At 45.4% G+C, this 23,320-nt stretch overlaps 2 protein-coding genes across 2 annotated transcripts; one reads left to right on the top strand and one right to left on the bottom strand.

The window, feature by feature from the left end:
• The first annotated feature begins 4,377 nt into the window (after positions 1 to 4,377).
• ESS2 (ess-2 spliceosome associated protein) lies at positions 4,378 to 16,805 on the top strand. The gene is made up of 10 exons (XM_075854245.1): positions 4,378 to 4,586; positions 5,522 to 5,687; positions 7,020 to 7,103; positions 7,777 to 7,949; positions 8,505 to 8,622; positions 12,601 to 12,734; positions 12,820 to 12,922; positions 13,014 to 13,123; positions 16,021 to 16,136; positions 16,265 to 16,805. The coding sequence occupies exons 1-10, from the start codon at positions 4,437 to 4,439 to the stop codon at positions 16,548 to 16,550; spliced, it is 1,440 nt and encodes a 479-aa protein (XP_075710360.1). The 5' UTR covers positions 4,378 to 4,436; the 3' UTR covers positions 16,551 to 16,805.
• Positions 16,806 to 18,485: 1,680 nt separating this feature from the next.
• LOC142743451 (testis-specific serine/threonine-protein kinase 1-like) lies at positions 18,486 to 19,710 on the bottom strand. Its single transcript, XM_075854233.1, has one exon. The coding sequence runs from the start codon at positions 19,625 to 19,627 to the stop codon at positions 18,557 to 18,559; it is 1,071 nt and encodes a 356-aa protein (XP_075710348.1). The 5' UTR covers positions 19,628 to 19,710; the 3' UTR covers positions 18,486 to 18,556.
• Between the last annotated feature and the right edge of the window lie 3,610 nt (positions 19,711 to 23,320).

Genomic DNA, 23,320 nt, shown 5'->3' with positions numbered 1-23,320 from the left:
AATTAAAATGGGGTATCCCACGAAAATAATTTATTTTAAACTTACATTACCTTCAAAAAAAGTTTGTAATATGAAATCATTAGAAATTATTTATGATTTATGCAATATTTTACATTGGTGTCAGTGGTAGCACCCCCTTGAGTTTCCTTTTCCCGATTCTTTGTCCACCTGGTGAATTGGCTCTTGGTGGACACACATGTGCAGTACAATCTAGGTTCTCTTCCCTGCTCGCTGATCCTGATGTGAAGCGGCCAGTGTCCTCTCTCCAATAGCGTGTCAGCAAAGAATCGGCATAGAAGGATTACTTTTCAGGGCAATGCCGGAAAAGAAGACTGCTGAGCGAGAGGGAATGGGCGTGTTAAGTTTTAGGGAGCTGCACGTACAGGATTACCGGGAGTTCTATAGGTAGAGGAGTCACGTGGGGCATGCTGGTGCCCGCCCATAGACACTGCCTGAAGACAGAATAGCAATAGTGAATAAATTGTCTATAATGGCTCAGAAAAAAAAAAAAGTTAAATTTGAGATTTTGAAGAAAATGTTGTGCCAAAGAATACTAAGGCCTCATTCACACGACAGGGTCCGAGTGTCGGCCGGGAAAATCGGCCGTTTTTGGACGATTTTTCCGGCCGGTTTGCATCCGATTTGCATCCGTTCCGATTCCGTTCCGGGCCGAGTTGCCGTTTTTACCGGCCGATTTGGACCCGATTTGCATCCGTTTTTTTCCCTGTCCGTTTTAAAATCGGATGAATTTTATTTAAATTTGTTGCCACACACAGCCCTTTGTAGATAATGCCACAGCCCCCCTGGTAGGTAATGCCCCCCAGCCCCCTGTTGGTGATGCCACACAGCCCCCTGTAGGTAATGCCACCCAGCCCCCTGCAGGTAATGCCACCCAGCCCCCTGTAGGTGATGCCACACAGCCCCCTGTTGGTGATGCCACCCTGCCCCCTGTAGGCGATGCCACCCAGCCCCCTGTAGGAATACCACCCTGTCCCCTGTAGGTAATGCCACCCAGCCCCCTGTAGGTAATGCCACCCAGCCCCCTGTAGGTAATGCCACCCAGCCCCCTGTAGGTAATGCCATCCAGCCCCCTGTGGATAATGCCACCCATCCCCCTGTAGGCGATGCCACCAAGCCCCCTGTAGGCGATGCCACACAGCCCCCTGTAGGCGGTGCCACACAGCCACCTGTAGGCGGTGCCACACAGCCACCTGTAGGCGATGCCACACAGCCACCTGTAGGCGATGCCACACAGCCCCCTGTAGGCGATGCCACACAGCCCCCTGTAGGCGATGCCACACAGCCCCATGTAGGCGATGCCACACAGCCCCCTGTAGGCGATGCCACACAGCCCCCTGTATGCGATGCCACACAGCCCCCTGTAGGCGATGCCACACAGCCCCCTGTAGGCGATGCCACACAGCCCCCTGTAGGCCATGCCACCCACCAGCCCCCTGTAGGCGATGCCACCCACCAGCCCCCTGTAGGCGATGCCACCCACCAGCCCCCTGTAGGCGATGCCACCCACCAGCCCCCTGTAGGCGATGCCAACCACCAGCCCCCTGTAGGCGATGCCACCCACCAGCCCCCTGTAGGCGATGCCACCCATCAGCCCCCTGTAGGCGATGCCACCCACCAGCCCCCTGTAGGCGATGCCACCCACCAGCCCCCTGTAGGCTATGCCACCCACCCTGCCCCCTGTAGGTGATTCCACCCTGCCCCCTGTAGGTGATTCCACCCTGCCCCCTGTAGGTGATTCCACCCTGCCCCCTGTAGGTGATTCCACCCTGCCCCCTGTAGGTGATTCCACCCTGCCCCCTGTAGGTGATGCCACCCAGAACCCTGTAGGTGATGCCACCCAGCCCCCTGTAGGTGATGCCACCCAGCCCCCTGTAGGTGATGCCACCCAGCCCCCTGTAGGTGATGCCACCAAGTCCCCTGTAGGTGATCCCACACAGCCCCCTGTAGGTTGCACCCATCCCCCCCCCCCTTCCAGGAGAAGTCACTGACTTCAATGTCCATATATGGACAGTGTAGTCACTGACTTCTCCTGAAGAGGAATTCCCTGCCACAGGTCGGGAATTCCGCTTCAGAAGTGAGTGACGTCACTGTGTCCATATATGGACAGTGTAGTCACTCACTTCTCCTGTAGCGGAATCCCCGACCATAGAGTCGGGGATTCCGCTGCAGAAGTGCGTGACTTCGCTGTGTCCATATATGGACAGTGTAGTCACTCACTTCTCCTGTAGCAGCATCCCCGGCCATAGAGTCGGGGATTCCGCTGCAGAAGTGCGTGACTTCGCTGTGTCCATATATGGACAGTGTAGTCATGCACTTCTCCTGTAGCGGCATCCCCGGCCATAGAGTTGGGGATTCCGCTGCAGAAGTGCGTGACTTCGCTGTGTCCATATATGGACAGTGTAGTCACGCACTTCTCCTGTAGCGGCATCCCCGGCCATAGAGTCGGGGATTCCGCTGCAGAAGTGCGTGACTTCGCTGTGTCCATATATGGACAGTGTAGTCATGCACTTCTCCTGTAGCGGCATCCCCGGCCATAGAGTTGGGGATTCCGCTGCAGAAGTGCGCGACTTCGCTGTGTCCATATATGGACAGTGTAGTCACGCACTTCTCCTGTAGCGGCATCCCCGGCCATAGAGTCGGGGATTCCGCTGCAGAAGTGCGTGACTTCGCTGTGTCCATATCTGGACAGTGTAGTCACGCACTTCTCCTGTAGCGGAATCTCCAATCCCCGGCCGGGGATTGGGGATTCCGACTCCTACAGCGAGCAATAAAAGACCCTCCTCCTCCTCCTCACATGCACTCTGCACTGTGAGGAGGAGGAGAGTGCGCGAGCGACGGTAGACCCGGCCATCACTCGGGACACATTCCGGTGATGGCCGTGTATTACCCGGCCCCATAGACTTCTATGGGAGCCGGGCGGCCGGGCACCCGGCCGAAAATAGAGCATGTCCTATTTTTTGACGGCCGGTTTTCCCGGCCGTCAAAAAATCGGTCGTGTGAATAGCCCCATTAGGGGTCTATTATTCCTAATGCAGCCGGGTGCCGGCCGATTTATGAACGGCCGGCACCCGGCCGGGAAACCCTGTCGTGTGAATCCCGCCTAATAGTCTGCAGTTATTTATTTATTTTTAGGGAGTTTGGTGGGATAACCCCTTCAACTCTTTTTGGTACAAACATTATGGGAGATGTATACGCAACCAATTGAATCACTTCTTTATTAGATGTTGCCCTTGGGCATCTGCACATCATAGCGGGGGATAAGCTAGGCGCCACTCTCTATTAGCCAGAGCCGCTTCTACACAGCGGCTCCCACACTGGAGGAGTTACATAGTTAGTACAGTTCAAAAAAGACACATGTCCATCAAGTTCAACCAAGGGATGGGATATATTAAAGGGGTTGTTTCACGACCACGGTTGTCCACGGGATCTGCTATAAATGTCTGATAGATGTGGGTTTTACACCTATCTCCTGAATGGGGCCATCTGACCCGTCCTCCGGCCCTTGCTGCTGTCTGGCCACTTTGACTAGGTGGTCGGCAGTACGGAAACTCGCTAAGTTACACTGTTTCCGTAACTACTATAAAATGAATGGGAGTTATGGAAACAGCGTAGCGCTGTGAGCTACGCTGTTTCCGGAACTTGGGAGCTGGTGAAACATTGCAGCTCGCTGTTTTCGTACTTTTGAGGAAGCTACGTAGTTCATCTGTTTCTGTACTCCTCGTAACTGCGAGGCCGGAGACCAACGAATATGGGTGAAGGTGGGGTCACGGAACTCCGTTATTGGCATATGTACAGGACCCTGAATATGTGTGTGATATTTGCCATGTAATACCACAATCCCCCTGCAATAGCAGCTAATCACAGGCTGCAGGACCACCGTTAACAGCGGCAGACCTCCATATAGAAAAGGGGTTGTGGAAGGGTACCACCACCTGCATTTAAAAAATAAATAAGACTAAAACTGATTGGTCCAAATAGGCAACTGCTCAAGTTTTCCATTGCACTAAATTTTACACGTTCACCACTCGTCCATAATATGCCGCAAGAGTAGACCCGAACTCCCGCAATTCAAGCCAACCGAACTCATATCACCATAGGTTCTAAACTCAGTTTCGGTCCAGGTCCTGTGGCCGTCTGAATTAGGTCCAAATGTAATTAGAGAAAACCGCGTGCTGGCATTTGTACATATCCCCTAATGAGTTTTGGAGAATAAAGAAATGCAGACAGGAACAAGGAGCTGTAAATTAACCCCACATTGCTTTCCACGAAACAATACTGAACTACACCTCCCGACAACCCTTGCGAACGGACGGCGTCCCAGGAGGCTCAATTTGCTTTCACTTCCGCCTTCGCAAATGTAGTGTTTTCCTGCTATGTGAGTCAAGTGTTGTGTCGTTGTTGTGCCGTAATCCAGGATGGCTACCCCGGGACCGGAGAGCGTGCTCTCTGCGGCACTAGTAACGCGAAAACTGGGATCCACTGCTCTTGCTGTGCCCGGCCATAACCCGGAGAATCTTGACATTAAGCCGAAGAAAAAAGTGTTGTGTGAGGAGACGTACATCCAGGTGAGAAGAGCGCTGTCGTCACGGCCCGCTGTGCTCTGGTGTCTACGAGGTTTTTGGCTTTTTTTAGATCTGAGTTGCTGGGTTGTTACAAAATATGCAGTGAGGGATGAAGGGCAGTATCGCATATTTATACTGTTTATTTGCATATTTTCATGAATAGTCCTGCTCTACTGCCTAGCGCTGCCGCCGGTCCGCTGCCTAGCGCTGCCGCCGGTCCGCTGCCTAGCGCTGCCGCCGGTCGGTCCGCTGCCTAGCGCTGCCGCCGATCGGTCCGCTGCCTAGCGCTGCCGCCGGTCGGTCCGCTGCCGCCGGTCGGTCCGCTGCCTAGCGCTGCCGCCGGTCGGTCCGCTGCCTAGCGCTGCCGCCGGTCGGTCCGCCATTCCACAGTCTAATGTAAATTATTTTTTTATTTTACATGTAATAATGTTAATTGTTTAAATTGGGAAACAAAAAAATATTAGTTGGCTACTAAACATTTAGACTTTGATGTCCAGGTGATTTTTCTTTTTTTAAGCCTGGTGCGCTGCAGTAGTTATATCGTATTTTCCATCAAGAGGATTTTCGAGAAATTTCTAGTCTTGTACAACCCCTTTAAAGGATAGGTCATCAGTATGCTCGGGGCACCGGATGTCATTGCACACTATGCAGTGTACTGAGTCGGAAGCAGATGGCTCTGTACATTGCATAGTGGCCGTGGTGCAGAACTGCACTTGACTAGGAGCTGGTCTGCAGCTTGGCCGCTATTCCGTGACCGGAGCCATCTGCTCCCGGCATGGACATCCGGTTCCCGGAGCAGCTGATTGGTGTGGGGTCTGGGTGTCGGACCCCCACCGATCATATACTCATGACCTATACTGTGGAGTACCGTTGAAAAGCCCTTTAACACCATGTTTAGTTAGGCTTCTCCAGACTAACCCTCAATATTTTTTCTACAGAACGTGCAAAAAATCATCCAAAGAGATTTCTTCCCAGATGTGGAGAAGCTGCGGTCTCAGAAAGAATATTTAGAAGCAGAAGAGTCTGGAGACCTTGAAAAAATGAGGCAAATAGCAATCAAGATTGGCACCTCTGCGAGATGTTCTCGGGAATCCCCTTTACCCTGTAAGTAAAAACGTCCTAGCCTCTAAGTGCTTTACTATGGGATGGAGTCCTCTAAAATATCTTCATAGATTAAGGCCTCATTCACACGGCAGGGTTTCCCGGCCGGGTGCCGGCCGTTCATAAATCGGCCGGCACCCGGCTGCATTAGGAATAATAGACCCCTAATGGGGCTATTCACACGACCGATTTTTTGACGGCCGGAAAATCCGGCCGTCAAAAAATAGGACATGCTCTATCTTTGCCCGGACACCCGGCCGCCCGGCTCCCATAGAAGTCTATGGGGCCGGGTATTACACGGCCATCACCGGAATGTGTTCCGAGTGATGGCCGGGTTTCCCGGCGCTTGCGCTCTTATCTCCTCCTCCTCACAGCGCAGAGTGCATGTGAGGAGGAGGAGTTGATGCCATTCTGACGAATGGCATCGCTGTACACTGTGTTGCAGGGCCGGGGTGTACAGCAGGTGGAGGGAGCGCTGCGCTGGCTCCCTTCCCCTGCTTGTTAAAAGCACCCTGGCTCGGCGACACCTTCGATGGCGCCGCTAGTAGTAGTAGCAGCAGCTGCTGCGGCTGCTACTACTGTAGCGACGCCACTATAGCAGAGCGGGGAGGTATCTCCCCGCTCTGCTATGTGCTAGCCGCACTTTAGCTCCTTGAAGGAGCGGAATCCCCGTGTTTTCGGGGATTCCGCTCCTGGACAGAGCGCTTGATGTCTCTGTCCATATCTGGGCAGTGACATCAGGGGAAACTCCTGAAGCGGAATCCCCGAACACATGGGGATTCCCCTTCAGGAGCTGCCGCTGATGTCACTGTCCGGATCTGCCCGGCCCGGCACGGATGCATAACTTTATGCAAACCGGCCGGGCAAAATGGCCGATTTTACCGGCCGACACTCGGGCTCGGGAACGACCCGGTCGTGTGAATCCCGCCTAAGACTCTGATTTAAAGCTGAAAATCCTCCACACATTGATAGGTCTCACCAACAAAGCGATCTGCCCATACGCAGAGCTGAGAGAAAGCACAAAATCATGCCGGGCAGGCTTATCAGGGCTGTTGCAGGACAAGTTCTAGGGCACAAGTTCCGTGCAGAGGTTTTCCCACAAGCCACTGCTTGAAGGATGTTTTCCACTCTTTACATTTTTAAAGGTCCGCCGGTCAATTAACTTATTTTAGCTACATACGACCTGCGTAAGTTTTTTTTAATTAACAACCACAATGCCCTATGGCTCGTGTATTTATAATAAATATGAAATTTTCTTTTATATAAAAACATAGGTTCTCCATTGTGTCCTTTTGATATTGATTTATTATTTTACCATCTTCACTCTTTCGTCAGATGTGACCCCTGCCACTTTCGAGACTCCTGCTGGTCTTCCTGGAACACCCTCATTTGCTACTAAACATAGAGAAGATGAAGAAGGTAAGACTTTCTACTGTAACTTTTTCCCCTGGCAGTTACTGGTGAGGATGGGTTCACACCTTCTTCTTCCTTTTTTTTTTTTTTTAAATATATGTAAAATGTCTCCTTTTATTTTTTATAGTAATAAAAAAACCAGTACATCAATGTGTTCCACGTGTTTCTACCGCCTGCTGTGATTTGGAGGAAGGAAAACAAAAACAAGCACTACTCTGTATACCTGTATTGCACATCATGTAAAAAGATTTTTTTTTTTTTTTTCAAAATATCCCAAACTCCTTCTTTAGAAGAGGCCAAATAGGGTGTTTTCATTGTTGTATAATGGAACATTCTGCAAATCTCTAATATACTTTGTTTAAATTCTTCACAATTGGTAACATCTTTTTGCTGTTGGTGAATGGACTTTTTCTTGTTTCAATCTAGAGACTAGAAACCTTTAGATCGAATACTTCTCATGGATGATTGAACGGAGTATTGAACAATTGTACATAGATTTGGGATACAGAGTTGTCTACAGTGTCACACTTCTGTAAATCTGATACGGTATATTTTAGATAGTAAGACCATATATTATTTGGGGTTTTTATTCTGTAACTATAGTTGTCTTTTTGTTTTGTGACTCAATGAATCGTGGCAACACAAATGAAATTTCTTACACGAAAATAAAATCTTGCAGGGGACAATGAGAAAAACGAGGAGGATGGCGAGGACCTTCCAAGTCTTGATAATTTTTTAGCAAAACACACAAGTGAGGACAACGCTTCTTTTGAACAGATAATGGAGGTGGCGAAAGAGAAGGAGCGTGCTAAGAATTCCTGGCTGTATGAAGCAGAGGAAGAGTATAAACAGGTGAATAGAGAATTCCATATGTAAGCCTACGTGGCCCAACCGAAAGACGTTCCTCTATTTGTTATGGTTCATTTCATTCCATAAATCTGAGCTGCACCTCCACCCATGACTTCTACAACGTTACTTTCCAATATTGGTTGGAGCAATGCTCTTCAGTGCCACCTGTGTGCGCTTTGTGGCGGTATATACTGACTAGATTGACAGATTGTGTGGAGAACCTGATCCTTTAATGCCATTTGTCAGAACTTGTTGACCGTGCATATTGGTTACATCAGGGGATGTTTTAGTCCCTGTAGTTTTGGGGACATTTGCCCAATTATGGCCACCTTTAGTATGTTGTAGTAGCTTAACCAATCTTGAATACAACATCGTATTTCACTTATTAGGGCATATGGATGGAGAATATGGGGGTATAATTCATATTATGTAGACCCGACGACTTCTAAAAAAGAGTGGCTCCTTCTCTGGTGGACTTGGCGCCATGTATTATGCCTGCTGCAAGGGAAAAACGCCTTCGCCTGTTAATTGGCATTTATTTATTTTTTGGCCCCACAGCGGCTTCAGCAAAATCTGGCCCTCCCCTCTGTTGAACAGCAAGCTATTCAGGATGTAAAAGCCGGTCTGGACACGTGGGAGTATAAAACCCACAACTCTCTCATGTACTATCCGGAAGGTACGTTTTTGTTGCACTCCTAAACAATTGCATTTATTAGTCAGGCAAACCCTGACCACATGGCAGGTTACCTATAATGGCTTTGGCAATGCCACCATTAAACAAGCCCCTGTACACGTATAATTACTAATCCAATCGATATCTTAACTCCTTTCTAACACCATTCAATGTGCACACCTTTTTTTACATGTGATTCTTTACACCATCTTTACCTATGTTCACACATGGCAGATTTGTTCAGAAATTTCTGCGCCTGTTTCTTACATGTAAGGATGTTTAAAGCAGAATTTCAATCTCAGAAATGTCTTGCATGTGTGAACATACCCTGAGAATGCAGAACGTATGAGATAATTTAGTTTGGAATTATCCTGATACATAGGCGGATTGGTCACTTGGGTTATGCGTGCATTAGGCTACTTGAACACTTTGGATTGTTTTCCAGTGAATAATATAGTAAACTCACAGAGCACTCCATTTAGAGTGGTAACATGATAATTGAGCGTCATTTGTTAATGTTCCATATGTCTTTAACCCCTTAATGACCAGCCTATTTTGGACCTTAATGACCAGGCTATTTTTTACGTTTTTCAATCGTCGCATTCCAAGAGCTATAAAGTTTTTATTTTTGCGTCGACATAGCTGTATAAGGTCTTGTTTTTTGCGGGACGAGTTGTATTTTTTAATAGCACCATTTTGGGGGACATATTATTTATCGATTAACTTTTTTTGGGGGGAAATAGAAAAAAATCTGAAATTTCGCCACCCTTTTTTGCGTCCTAAATCTACGCCCTTTACCGTGTGGTATAAATAACACAATAACTTTATTCAGCGGGTTGTTACGATTGCAACGATACCAAATTTGTATAGTTTTTGTATGTTTGACTACTTTTACACAGTAAAAACGCTTTTTTTTCTAAATGATTTGTTTTTGTGTCTCCATATTTGAAGAGCCGTAACGTTTTTATTTTTTTGCCAATGCGGTTGTGTGAGGGTTTTTTTTTTTGCGGGACGACTTCTAGTTTTTATTGGTACAATTTTGGAGTAGATGCGACTTTTTGATCACTTTTTATCACATTTTTTTTAAAGTCAGTATTCACAGAAAACAGCAATTTTTCCATAGTTTTTTATTCATTTTTTTTACGGCGTTCACCGTGCGGGTTAAATAATGTAATAGATTTATAGTCGGGGTCGTTACGGACGCGGCGATACCAAATATGCGTAACTTTTTAACTTTATTTTTTTTTTTTTAATAGTAAAGCATTTTGTAAGGGGAAAAGCTGGGTTTTTCATTTTTTTTCACATTTTTTTTTAAATTAACTTTATTAAACTTTTTTTTTTCACTTTTTTACTAGTCCCATTAGGGGACTATAATATGCGATTCTCCGATCGCTATTATAATATACTGCAATACTTTTGTATTGCAGTGTGTTACTGCCTGTCCGTTTAACACGGACAGGCATGTGTTAGGTCATGCCTGCGGCATGATGTAGCAGGCATTCACTCCAGGCAGACCTGGGGGCCTTTATTAGGCCCCCGGCTGCCATTAGAGACACAGACACTCGGCGATCGTATCGCCGGGTGTCGGTGGGAGAGAGAGGGAGCTCCCTCCCTCTCTCCAAAACCACTCAGATGCGGTGCTCGTTATTGAGCACCGCATCTGAGGGGTTAAATGTGTGAGATCGATACTAATATCGATCTCACACGGCAGAGCAGGGACGCTCCCAGCCCTCAGCTGCCTCTAGCAGCTGAGAGCAGGGAGATCTGACAGTTCCCTGCTCTGTTTACTTATTCCGATGCCGCGACGTAAAAAGTCTATGGCATCGGAATAAGGCCCGTTAGGGTATGTTCACACGGCCAAATTTCAGACGTATACGAGGCGTATTATGCCTCGTTTTACGTCTGAAAATATGGCTACAATACGTCGGCAAACATCTGCCCATTCATTTGAATGGGTTTGCCGACGTACTGTGCAGACGACCTGTAATTTACGAGTCGTCGTTTGACAGCTGTCAAACGACGACCCGTAAATTTACTGCCTCGGCAAAGAAGTGCAGGGCACTTCTTTGCCACGTAATTTGAGCCGTTCTTCATTGAAATCAATGAAGCACGGCTTAAGGTTTACGAGCGTCTCAGACGCCTCGTAAATTACGAGGAGGAGCTTTTACGTGTGAAACGAGGCAGCTGTTAACAGTCTGTCTTTTCACACGTAACTGCCTCTCAGCGTGTGAACATACCCTTAGTGACCGACGTAGAAACACGATGGGCCGGTCACTAACGGGTTAAACATTCCATTAATTGTAATAAGTTTTGCCGTAATTATTATTTGTGTAATTTTTTCAGAACGCTTGTGCATTTTGCTGTCTTATTTGTAATTCTGAAAAATTCCAAATCCCCAGCTATCCAGAACCACAACCTGTCATTGTTTGCGTGAATAGGACTTTAAAGGGTGTTCTGTCTTAAGCAATTTGTTATTTTTTCTAGAATGAAGTCAAAGGCCTCATGCACACGTCCGTAGTGGTGAGCACGAGCAGTGATGTGCGGCTCGGACGGCCGTGGATTGTCACCCGCGCCTTCCCGCAAATCATGGGCCGTGCACGTTGCTGTGTGCATTCATTTCCACAAGCCTGGTCCGCAAAATGCAGCCGTAATAGGACATGTCCTATCTTTTTGAGGTCTGGGCTCCGGGCAATGCACGGACCGTGGAAACATGGGCCCATTGAAATTAATGCAATTTCCAATGTATGTTCTGTATCAATTCCTCCAAGTTTTTAAAGGGAGTCTGTCACCAGAATGTCCGTATTAAACTAGTAGCACTGTATTGTAGAGGAGACTAACCTGTTTCTAACGTTTATTTTCAATTTCTGCTTACTGCCTCCTTTGTAGAGAAATCAGTTTTATTAACTTTATGCTAATATGCATTTAGGTGCAACGAGGGCATCACCGTTGCTCCTAAATGCTCTTACGTCGCTACCCAGTTCAACCTCCCCTCCCTCCCTTGTTACATTGTTTGACAGGGGCCAGGCAGCGTAATCGGCGCGTTCATGCCTGGCCCCGTACTCATGTACTCGCACGCGTGTGCGTCCCTGCTCTTCACTCGGCGCATGCGCGTTAGTGTCTATTAGAACAGAGAGCAGAAAGATCGTACTGCGCATGCGCCAAGTAAAGAGCAGGGCGCCTTGCCCCAGCATCTCAATGGCATTTAGGTCAGGACTGACTTGACCACTCCAAAAGCTTAATTTGGTTTCTTTTGGGCCAGAGGTGGACTTGCTTGTATACGTCGGATCATTGTCCTGCTGCATAACCCAACTGTGTTTGAGCTTTAGGTCATGAACTGATAGGCGGACATTCTCCTTCAGGATTTTCTGATGGAGAGCAGAATTTATGGTTCTATCAATTATGACAAGTCGTCCTGGTCCCGCAAAAGCTGTTTTATGGCAAATGCGAGACAAGCCTGTGTTTTCTTTATGGACAGCAGTGGTTTGCAACTTGCAACTCCCCCATGGATGCCATTTTTGTCCATTTTTTATTTTTTTTCCCCTCCTTATTGTGGAATCATGTACATTGACCATAACTGAGGTCTGCAGTTCTTTAGATGGTCGTTTGGTTTCTTTTGTGACCTCCCGGATTCGTCATTTTTTCGCTCCTGGTGAAATTATGGTAGGCTGGTCACCCCTGGAAAGTTTCACCACTGTTCCAAGTTTATCTATTTGTGGATAATGGCTCTCGCTGTGGTTTGCTGGAGTCCGTCTTCGTAATGGCTTTGTAACCCTTTCCATACTGGTAGTTTTCAATGACTTTGTTTCGCATCTGTGTTTGAATCTCTTTAGAACGTGGCATCATGTGCTGCTTTTTGAGACTTTCTAGTCTGCTTCACATGGCCAGACACGTTCTATTTAAGTAATGTTTATATTCCTTTTTATTTTACAATCGTTGTGTAAGTCAATAATAAAATGATCCTTACGTTTGCTTTTTTTCTAGGTGTACCAGACCATGAGGCTATATTTAAGAAACCCCGGGAAGTAGTTTATAAAAACACTCGTTTCCAGAAAGACCCCTTCAGTCAAGCCCTGAGTAAAACGCAGCTCCAGCAGGCAGCGGCCTTAAATGCACAGGTAAGTTTCTTGTATCATATGATCTATACTTGCTGCTCAATATTTGAGTACTCCCATTTACAGTAAGATTTGTTTTTGTGCGCAGTACAAACAAGGAAAAGTCGGTCCTGATGGAAAGGAACTCATACCACAAGAGTCCCCAAAAGTCAATGGCTTTGGATTTGTAGCAACACCATCTCCTGCCCCAGGTTTGTATGCTGATTTTATGAAGCCATCTATTTGTTGTATATTGCATGTTGTCTGTTTCAAATTGCTATATATTTTTTCACGCCATCGCAGGTGTTGATGACTCCCCACTTATGACATGGGGTGAAGTTGAGAGCACTCCTTTTCGCCTGGATGGATCAGAGTCACCATATTTAGAGAAGACACCTGGACCATCATTTAAGGTACTGATCTATTCACTAAGTGCATCCTCCTAATACAGAGGCATTGCGGTTACTTTGAATAGGTCTAATAGTGCACAGGAACTTCAAAAATAAATAAATAAAAAAAAATGCAACACTATGGCCTCATGCACACTTCAGTTGTTTTTGTCAGGGTGCTTTCGTTTTTTTTAACTGATAGCACCCTGACACATTTATTTCGATAGGGCTATGCACATTTCCGTTGTTTTAACGGAACCGTGTGGCCGTTCTGTCAAAAATAGGACAGGTCCTACTCCTGTCCGTTTTTGACGGAACAGTCTCAGCCTGTTCATTGATCTGGTCCGTGAAACAACGGACTGCACACGGAAGCCATCCATGTGCGGTCAAGGTTTCACGGATCCGTCATTAACGACTGTACGACGGCCAACGGAAGTGTGCATGAGGCCTAATGCCTACCTGGAGCCACCTTTTCCAGTGGCTCTCTGCTGTCGCTAAAAGAGGGGGGGTCCTGAGGAGGGGATTTCCCTCAATGACATCCATTTTCCATTCTATGGCATATAGAAAGAGATTGTCCTGATTTTCACATTTATAATCATATATTAATTTACAGTACTGTGCAAAAGCTTTAGGCAGTTGTGAGAAAAATGCAACGTAAGAATGCTTTCAAAAATAGAAGAGTTAAAAAACAAAACTATTCAACTGACAATAGTGATGGGTAGTTCACACACGATCAGTCCAAAGTGAATTAACTCATTTACCTGGCATAGATTAGTTCATCAGCAACTAGAGCAAGTGGAAGGAGTTAGAGAGTGAGTGAATGAGCACAGCAGCTCCTCACTGTCACACCACCACTTGCTTTTTAGTTCCTAATTCTGGAAAAGGAGAGAAGAAAAACACAACACAGCCCAGAAAATACAACTATAATAAAAGAAACTAAACCCTGAACTTGCACTGACCAGACACAGTCCAAATGTGAGTGTGAGTGTAGGTTCATGCAATTCACCTGTTTTTGGAATAAAATCACTATCTGGTTAGTTCAGAGGTCCAGTCTTGCTGCTGACACTGGCTCCTGTATCTCCCCCCCCTCTCTGTGCTGCATTGCTTTACAGCTGTCTCATACCCATTCACCATGAGTCAGTACCTGTAAACTACAATAGATGGCGCTGCTTCATTCAGTGTCATATGCATCTTAATGAACTGGACTGTCATGATTCCTTCTCCTAGCATATTAGTTCATTAAGTTCAGTTAGTTCACAAGTCACATGATACATTCCCTATTTACCTCTTTAGGACATATTGGCCTCTTCCGTTCGCTGTGAGAGAATATTTTTAAAAGCAGTACAAGTAGTTACAGAGAGAATAAACCTACAACATCCAAAGTGGGACAAATCCTGTTTGAACCTTCAGGCCCTGTTCAAACTGAGTATTTTGCAGGCAGAAAAAATCTGCCTCAAAATTCCTTCAGGAATTTTGAGGCAAATTTTGACCTGCCTGCACTTTTTGGCCGCGTCTTTCACAGCGTTTTTCGGTCATGGCTATTGAGCGGCGTGGGCAAAAAAACCCGCTTTCTCTGCCTCCCATTGAAGTCAAAGCGAGGTCAGAGACGGAATCGCGGGAAGAAAAAGCATGACTATTTTATTTTTTTCCTGCTTGCTGAAATCAATGAGAGGCGATTTTGGCAGTTTTTTGGCGCAGAGAGAGAGAACATATATATGTAATCCCGATACAAAGATTCTATCATATTTTTGAAGAAATCCCACAGCACTCCAATGAAGCAAGATTTTTTTTATTTTACTCAAAAAAATTCAAGAAGCACTTTCATAGATAGTGGAAAAAGTAGAAAATGTATACACCACATGCGTGATGTTTCAGCCATACTCTAGAGGGCCTTTCTCAAGCGATTATCGCTTGATAAAGGCCCCATGGAGTAGGGCGCTGAACCGTCGTGCATGTGGTGTATACATTTTTCTACTTTTTCACTAATTATGGAAGTGCTGCCTTGAATTTTTTGGGGGAACTACTGGAATTGTGGGATACTGGTCATGTGTCCTATCTAGTTTTCTTTGCACTCTATCTGACTGTTTTGATAACAACGCTGCTTTCTTTATCAATGAACTCGTCTTTTGAATGAACTAGTTCCTAGTTAACTAATCCCAAAAATTAACTAGATTTCATTCACTAATTGACAAATTACAAAGTGAATGAACAGAAGAGAAATCTGTTTGAAAACCCTGCCCACCGAATGCGGTTTGCAGACACTCCAACGTCGGACTGTTGCGTTGTCTTAAAAGAGGGGGGAAGCTACAAGTGGCATCAGGAAGAACCATCACAGCTTGAGGCCTTATTTACACGAACGTGTTTCTCGTCCGTGATTTCCACACAGTGTATGTCCGCTGCGTAAAACTCACGACATGTCCTATACTTGGTCGTTTTTCGTGCATCACGCACCCATTGAAGTCGATGGGTGCGTGAAAATCACGCATGGCACATGGAAGCACTTCCGTGTGTCGCGAGTGATTCGCGCAACAGTAGATAAAGAAATGAAGGAAATAATAAAAGCACTTCCTTCATTTCTTTTTCGGTGAAAATCACGCAGCCACACACCATTCACTGATGACACACGGAACTGAAACGCGTACAAAACACTGCGTTTTTTTGCGTGCGCAAAACGCACACACTCGTGTGAATCCGGCCTGATACTGTTATCTCTCCCACTGTACAGCCTTTAATGACCCCAGGAGGTGATACAACAACTTTCACCCCTTTTACCAATTGGGGTACAATATTATTTTTTGTATATTATAATTCAGATTTTATTTGTGTGTCAAAAGTGTGAAAATTGTCCCAACAGTGAAAGGGTTAATGTAAGTGTGCAAATTAAAATGTTGTTCTTTTCATGGCGTTGGTCTGTGTTACAGATTCTGGAGCCAGGTCGTAGAGAACGATTGGGTCTGAAAATGGCAAATGAAGCTGCGGCAAAAAATAGAGCAAAGAAGCAGGAAGCTTTAAGGAGAGTGACGGAGAACCTGGCCAGGTAAGTGCGGCCTGTAATTCTAGTTTTTTGAGGTGACATTATCATTTGTGCTTGAAAATTGTAATGCAAGTTCAGATTGATTGTCTTAATGCTGTAAGTGATTTTTGATTTTTTTTTTTCCTAAACAGCTTGACACCTAAAGGACTCAGTCCATCCATGTCTCCTGCTCTTCAGCGTTTAGTGAATCGAACTTCAACTAAATATACAGATAAAGCTTTAAGAGCCAGCTACACCCCATCTCCTGCTCACGCCGGCTTGCATGCCGATAAAACCCCAGGAGGCTCACGCCTAACGCCTACTGTTACCCCCACTCCAGGAGCTGCTTCACAAACTCCTACTGTACCTGATCCCACCTCCATTACTGACGATTTACTACATTTGCCCAAACGGAGAAAAGCATCAGACTTCTTTTGAGTGGTGGGAGGGAAATTGGCATACATGACCTTGTGTTGTCTTGACTGTCTGAGCCAAACTCTGAATGTTAGGTGGAACCTTGCGAAGATTAGGGGGCCAGACTGTAAATATTACTCTCTATAGAGAATGAAGATGGAAATGCTAATTTAATAGCAACTGTTTGTGTTAATATGCTTCTTTTTAATAATTTCAATGAAATGTTGCTCAAAGACGTAATGGTTGTGCAGTAAACCTTTTTGCATTATGCAAATTTAATATTTTGTGTGAACATGATAAAATGCTTTTGTCACTGTAGGGGGAGGGGGGGGGGGTTTACAAGTTAATTCTATAATTTTTCTGCTCTCCTATAACAAAAGCTTCGGTTTTTCAACACATTCAGCGCTTGAATGTAAACCGTATAATACCCTTTTTCATTCATCACACATAAGGCCATTTGGATTCTTGTGCTATCTGATATCACTGCCAGGTAGTACTAATAGTACAGTACTACTTTGACACCACTTTCAGTAGGAGTGCTAATCAAACCTTTTAATATAAACTCACCAAGTTGTATAAGTGCATTATAAATTCTCTTATAGTACCCTAAAAGGAGAACAAGCAGGGCAAATACCTGACTATACAGAAGTGCAGATAAAACACAGAATGGCATCTAACAGCATTGCCCTTCCTGGTCAGATGTTGAATTCATTGTACGCCCAGCCTGGCAGATAGAATTTTTCAAATGTTATTCCCACTTATTATGAAAGCATTTTGTTCAATCTGGAATTATACTGTCAAGCACTAGAAAAGGTTTCTGTAATTCTCTTTTGGTGGTGGACAACGTCTTGTTTTATTGTGTAATATGTAAAATCATTGGTACTGTAGCAACATGGTGAATGGGATGCTGCAAACACCAATACTGTGTGTCATTAGAAGAGGAACGTATGTTAAAGTGCACAGATCCTGTACAGCAGCAGGAGATTTGGACTTACCTTTTAAGCCATAATAGTGAGGATGGGATGGCCCTGTCTCAGTAAGCAATGACATTTTTTGTTTGGTTAAAATGTGACTTCTCTTCACTTGAAGGCCCCATGCACACGACCGTATTTTTCATTCGTAATTACGGCCCCATTCATTTCTATGGGTTACTGACTCCTTTCTGTATTTCAACAGATGGGTGTCCGTTCCGTAAAAATGATCGGTAAAGTATAGAACATGTCCTATTGTCCATAATTCTTGACTCCCCATAGAAGTCTGTGGGCGCTTCCGTAATTACGGACAGCCACAGATGTGTAGCCGTCTGTAATTACGGAAGCGTTGTTAGGCGACGCCAGGATTACAGATGTTTCATATCATTTGTGGTTTTCTTTTTTTGCGGATCCGTAAATACGGATGCACTACGGACCATGTTTATAGACGCCGTTCTGTATATGCGGAGGATGTACGGATGACTAATGACTACAGATCCATATTTAGGCCCCTGCACACGGCCGTATCCGTAATCACGGTCCGCCGCCGACTGCCACCCGCATTTTTGTGCCGTGCTCTCATACAAAGTATCGGATCACAGCCCGCAAAATGCAAAAGAACGGACATGTTCCATATTTTTCAGAACATTTCTACGGTACGGACACCCATCCGTAGCGCTACGGAAAGGTGTCCGCGTTCAATGGAAGTGAATGGGTCTGGTTTTTTTTACGGTCGTGTGCATAGGGCCTTACGGATAGTATTTGCAGAAGGATGAAATCTTTGGTCGTGTGAATGGGGCCTATTCTTTTGAGTCCATTTTCATCCTGCCAACACTAAAACAGAATTACTAACCAGGGTCAGATAAGATATCATGGCTTTAGGAAACTATATTGTTGGAGTTTAAAAATGAATAATTGAGTTTAGTAGGTAACTGTACATTAATGTTTCCGGTTTGTTCCCCTTTGGAAAATAACAGTTAAACTAAGCCATGAGAAACACATTTTTTTATTGCATTTCTAACAAATAACTTGCAGCATGCCATTTTATGTTGGTAGGTTCTAAGTGACGATTGCGGTTTCTTCTTTTGGGACGTTTGTATCTGCTGCTTTCCTGGCTGCCTCTTGCTGCAGGACTTTTTCTTGGGCATTTGCCACCTCATAAGCTGCCTGTATTTCCTTTTGTGTTTCTGAGTTATGAGTATCTTTATCTGGGTTTGTTGCATCTAGTTTGAAAACAGAAAGCTGGCCTGCAGAGCTTACATGTTTTTTCCTTGGGGGGGCAAATTCAGGTCCTTTACCTTTAGAGATAGATTGAAGCCAGCAATGCTTCAAAATTTCATCTACGATTAGACGTCGACTTGCATCTGGCTCAAGCATCTGATAAATTATATCTTTACAGTCACTTGAAAGATGTTTGGTGCGTGGGAAATTTATATAGTGCTCCTTCTGTAGACGTAACATCTTCTTTATGTTGGAATCATCATAAGGCATTGAACCTGAAACCATTATAAAAAGTATCACTCCAAGACTCCAGATATCATAGACCTTGGGTTCATATGGTATTCCTTGCAAGACCTCTGGAGCAGCATAAGCTGCTGAACCACAAAATGTTTTACTGAGGGCCATCTTACCACTGTTATCGTGGCCTAAGCGTCTAGCAAAGCCAAAGTCTGAAAGTTTAATGTTGAACTCTTTATCCAAAAGAATATTCTCACACTTGAGATCTCTGTGGACGATGTCTAAATCATGGCAGTATTTTACAGCTGTGGCTAGTTGATGAAACAATTTGCGTGCCATGTCTTCTGGCATTGGTCCCCTGCTCTTGATGAATTCCAACAAATCCCCTTGGGCACCCAGCTCCATTACAATATAGACCTTGCCCACAGAAGTCTCAAAGATTTCAAACGTCTTTACGACAGAATGATGGTTCATGACAGACAGAATCTCCATTTCACGAGGAAGGAACTTATGTAAAAAATCTGGCTGAGCTTTTCTACGATCAATGATCTTCACAGCAACACTACATTTTAGACGTTCTGAGAATGCTGACTTAACTTTTGCGTATGAGCCTTGACCTAAAATGATGCCAGTTGTGTATCCTCTTCTCTTAAGTACGGCAGAGTCATCCATGAGTGGTTGAAAGTTTGAGATGTTGTTTTCCTACATTGTGTTTTTCCTACTACCTTCGTCTGTTGTGTAGAGTGTAGTGATGTCATACTACTCATCATTTCACAATGCTGAATAGTGTATCATTCTATCCTAGAGAGAATTTGCATTATTGGCAGGGACAATTACTGTAAAACATACACTTTAAGCAGGTGCAAAATGGCCATACACGGCCAGCTATTTCACTCACAGCAACTGTCTGAGACATCTGCCTGCCCTCAGAAACCCCTTCCGTGCCAGCATCTGTAGCCGAAAGCTGTGTCTAATCCGACACGTGTGAACGGGGCCTAAGACCGTTTTTCTCTGAAATATGGTTTTATGGTCATTAAAATTATGAGCTAGGAATTTTAATTTGTTCAACTTTACAGGAATGTTTGAACAGTTATAATTTACATTTTAGGTAGGGAATATACAGCGCCATGCAAACATTTAAAATAACTTTACAATTTACAGATGTCATGCTTGCAACAACTAAAGCTACATATTTAAATATCTTTGTATGCCACTGGTGTCACTTACTGGGGTAAATGCTTTTCCACTACAATTAGGCTCAGTTCCCATCACGTTTGCCAAATACCTTTGGCATATGCATCCAGAAGGTATGCAGATGTATACTGCAACATACCCATAGATTTCAAACCTTTTTTGTTTTTCTAATAAAAGGAAAAAGGTGAAAATGTTTTTCTGTACAACAGAATAACTCAATTAAAGCTAACATTAAAACTACCTGCCTAATATTTCGTCGGTCCCCCTCCTGCCACTAAAACATTTGACCTGTCGAGGTATAGACTCCACAAGGCCTCCATCAAATCCTTAAATTGGACACTAAGGCCCCATGCACACGAACGTGTTTTTGCGGCCGCAATTCCCCCGAAAATGCACAGGAGAATTGAGGACCCATTAATTTCTATGGGCCCATGCACACTATCCGTGTTTTCACGGGTCCTCGCATGTCCGCAAATCCGTGACTCATAAACTCAGGACATGTCTTATTACGGCCTGCAAATTCGATTCGGACATGCCCATAGAAGTCAATGGGCCCGTGGAAAATGCGGATACACCTCCGTGGGTCAACCGCAGTTTGCGGAAGTGTTGCTAGGCGACGACCGGGAATGAGTTCTGTCGTCGTGAAGGCTGGAGAGAGTGTTGGAAAGCAGCAGAGAGCAGCATGGCTTCTATGATCAGTATTGAAAAGTTAATAATCCTGGTCCAGCACAGGCCCTGTCTCTGGGATAAGCGCCTGGAAGAGTATTCTGACAGGAATATAAAAGATCTTGCCCTGCAGGAGGTCTGCTGTGAACTGTATCTGGCAGAGTGGGAGAAGGCAACAAAAGCGCAAAAGAAATGCATGGGTAAGTTTCACACCTTGAGGCCTGATTTACACGAGCGTGTGCGTTTTGCGCGCGCAAAAAACTCTGCGTTTTGCGCGCGCAAAAGGCATTTGACAGCTCCGTGTGTCATCCGTGTATGATGCGCGGCTGCGTGATTTTCGCGCAGCCGCCATCATAGAGATGAGGCTAGTCGACGCCCGTCACTGTCCAAGGTGCTGAAAGAGCTAACTGATCGGCAGTAACTCTTTCAGCACCCTCGACAGTGAATGCCGATCACAATATACAGCAACCTGTGAATAAAAAAACACGTTCAAACTTACCATGAACTGCCTGCTTCCTCCAGTCCGGTCTCCCGGCCGTTGCCTTGGTGACGTGTCCCTCTCGTCATCCGGCCCCACCTCCAAGGATGACGCGGCAGTCCATGAGACCGCTGCAGCCTGTGCTTGGCTGCAGCCTGTGCTTGGCCTGTGATTGGCTGCAGCTGTCACTTGGCCTGAATTGTCATCCCGGGAGGTCGGACTGGAGGAAGGAGCCGGGACTTATCGGTAAGTCCGAACTTCTGTTTTTTTTTACACGTATATGGCGATCGAAAGTCACTGTCCATGGTGCTGAAACAGTTTAAGTCTTTCAGCACCGTGGGCAGTGACTGTCTCCTGACGTCGCGTACCCGAACATTTTTTGCCGGGTTCGGTCGAAACGAGTTCGGCCGAACCCGGTGAAGTTCGGTGCGCTCATCTCTAATTTGACACTCCGTTTGGATGTTTGTAAACCGAAAAGCACGTGGTGCTTTTCTGTTTACATTCATCCTTTTGACAGCTCTTGCGTGATTTTCGCGCATGCAACGCAGTAGCGTCCGTGTGGCATGCGTTGTTTTCACGCACCCATTGACTTCAATGGGTGCGTGTTGCGTGAAAAACGCACGATTATAGAACATGTCGTGAGTTTTACGCAACGCACTCACGCTGCGCAAAATTCACGCATCGTCTAAACTGCCCCATAGAGTAATATAGGTGCGTACGACACGCGTGAAAAGCACGCGCGTCGCACGCGCGTATATTACGCTCGTGTAAATGAGGCCTCATGCTGTTTGTTATTTTTTAAAGGGTACTTCTGTCATGTCATAGTGACATGTCTGAAGTTTTGATTGGTGGGGGTTGGATCACTGAGACACCCACCAATCGCTGAAACGAAGCTGCAGAAGTGCCGGTGTGATTGCTTAGTTTGTGCGATTGGTGGGGGTCTCATGGTTCGGACCACCACCAATCAAAACGTGACATGTCACTATTAGGGCACGGCCAGACGTGGTGGAATTGCTGTTGAATTCCGCTGCGGACAGTCCGCAGCGGAATTCTCCTGTAGCCGTTTTTTACAGTTTCAATACATTTTTAGGCAAGTTAGTTCAGACGTTGCGGAAAACTCCGCAGCAGAATTTTCCCTCCGCAGCATGCACTGACTGTTGCGGAGAAGAAGCGGAATTTCACTGTGGATTTCAGCCTTTGCAATGCAAAAACTAAAATCTGTGTCAAGTCTGCTGTCTTTTCTGCAACGTCTGAATTACCTGTCAAATATGCAAATGTTGGTGCAGATTTGTTGCGTAAATGCCCCAAATCTGCACCAACATTTTCAGCGTTAAAACTCTGCCACGTATGGTCGTGCCCTTACATTTCAGAAGTTCGAGTAATGTTACACTTTAAATATGTTGATCTGTGATTTTTTTAATTTTATTTCATAGTTGACTACGTGAAAACTCGTTGGAACACGTGCCGTGACCAATTTAAGCGGGAGCTAAATGAAAAGGGGAGGAGCGGAGACGGACGGCTGAAAAAAAGACCCTACCTCTTCACGAAACAGCTGGCGTTCCTGCTGAATGTCATGGAGGTTGGCCGTAAGTATTGGTTATATACTTTGATCATTGTAGTCAGGGCATGTAGTGATGCATGTGAGTATGTTAAAAGAGTACGTGTTGGTGTGCCCAATTATATGGTCTATTCAAGCACATAATTCCCTCTAGGCAGCCCATCGGATAAGCTGCATATGTTTACATAGTGTATTTGCCCTGCTGTAGACATGACGTTAAATTACAACTAAAATTCCCTTACATTATTTTTTAATTTTCCAACAGAACCAAGGATAATCTGGAGACTGATGAAGAGTCAGAAGTCACTGTAAGGGTATGTTCACACGAGGGCGTCCGTTACGGCTGAAATTACGGGGATGTTTCAGCCTGAAAACATCCCCGTAATTTCAGCCGTACCGGCATGTGCAGGCGCTTGAACGCCGCGTCAATTCCGGCCGTAATTAGCGCTGCTATTCATTGGAGTCAATG

The sequence above is a fragment of the Rhinoderma darwinii genome, chromosome 1 (genome assembly GCF_050947455.1).
Source record: "Rhinoderma darwinii isolate aRhiDar2 chromosome 1, aRhiDar2.hap1, whole genome shotgun sequence".
NCBI classification, from domain to species: Eukaryota; Metazoa; Chordata; class Amphibia; order Anura; family Rhinodermatidae; genus Rhinoderma; species Rhinoderma darwinii.
The sequence above is the reverse complement of the archived record's forward strand: the minus strand, read 5'-3'. Positions and strand labels throughout refer to the sequence as shown.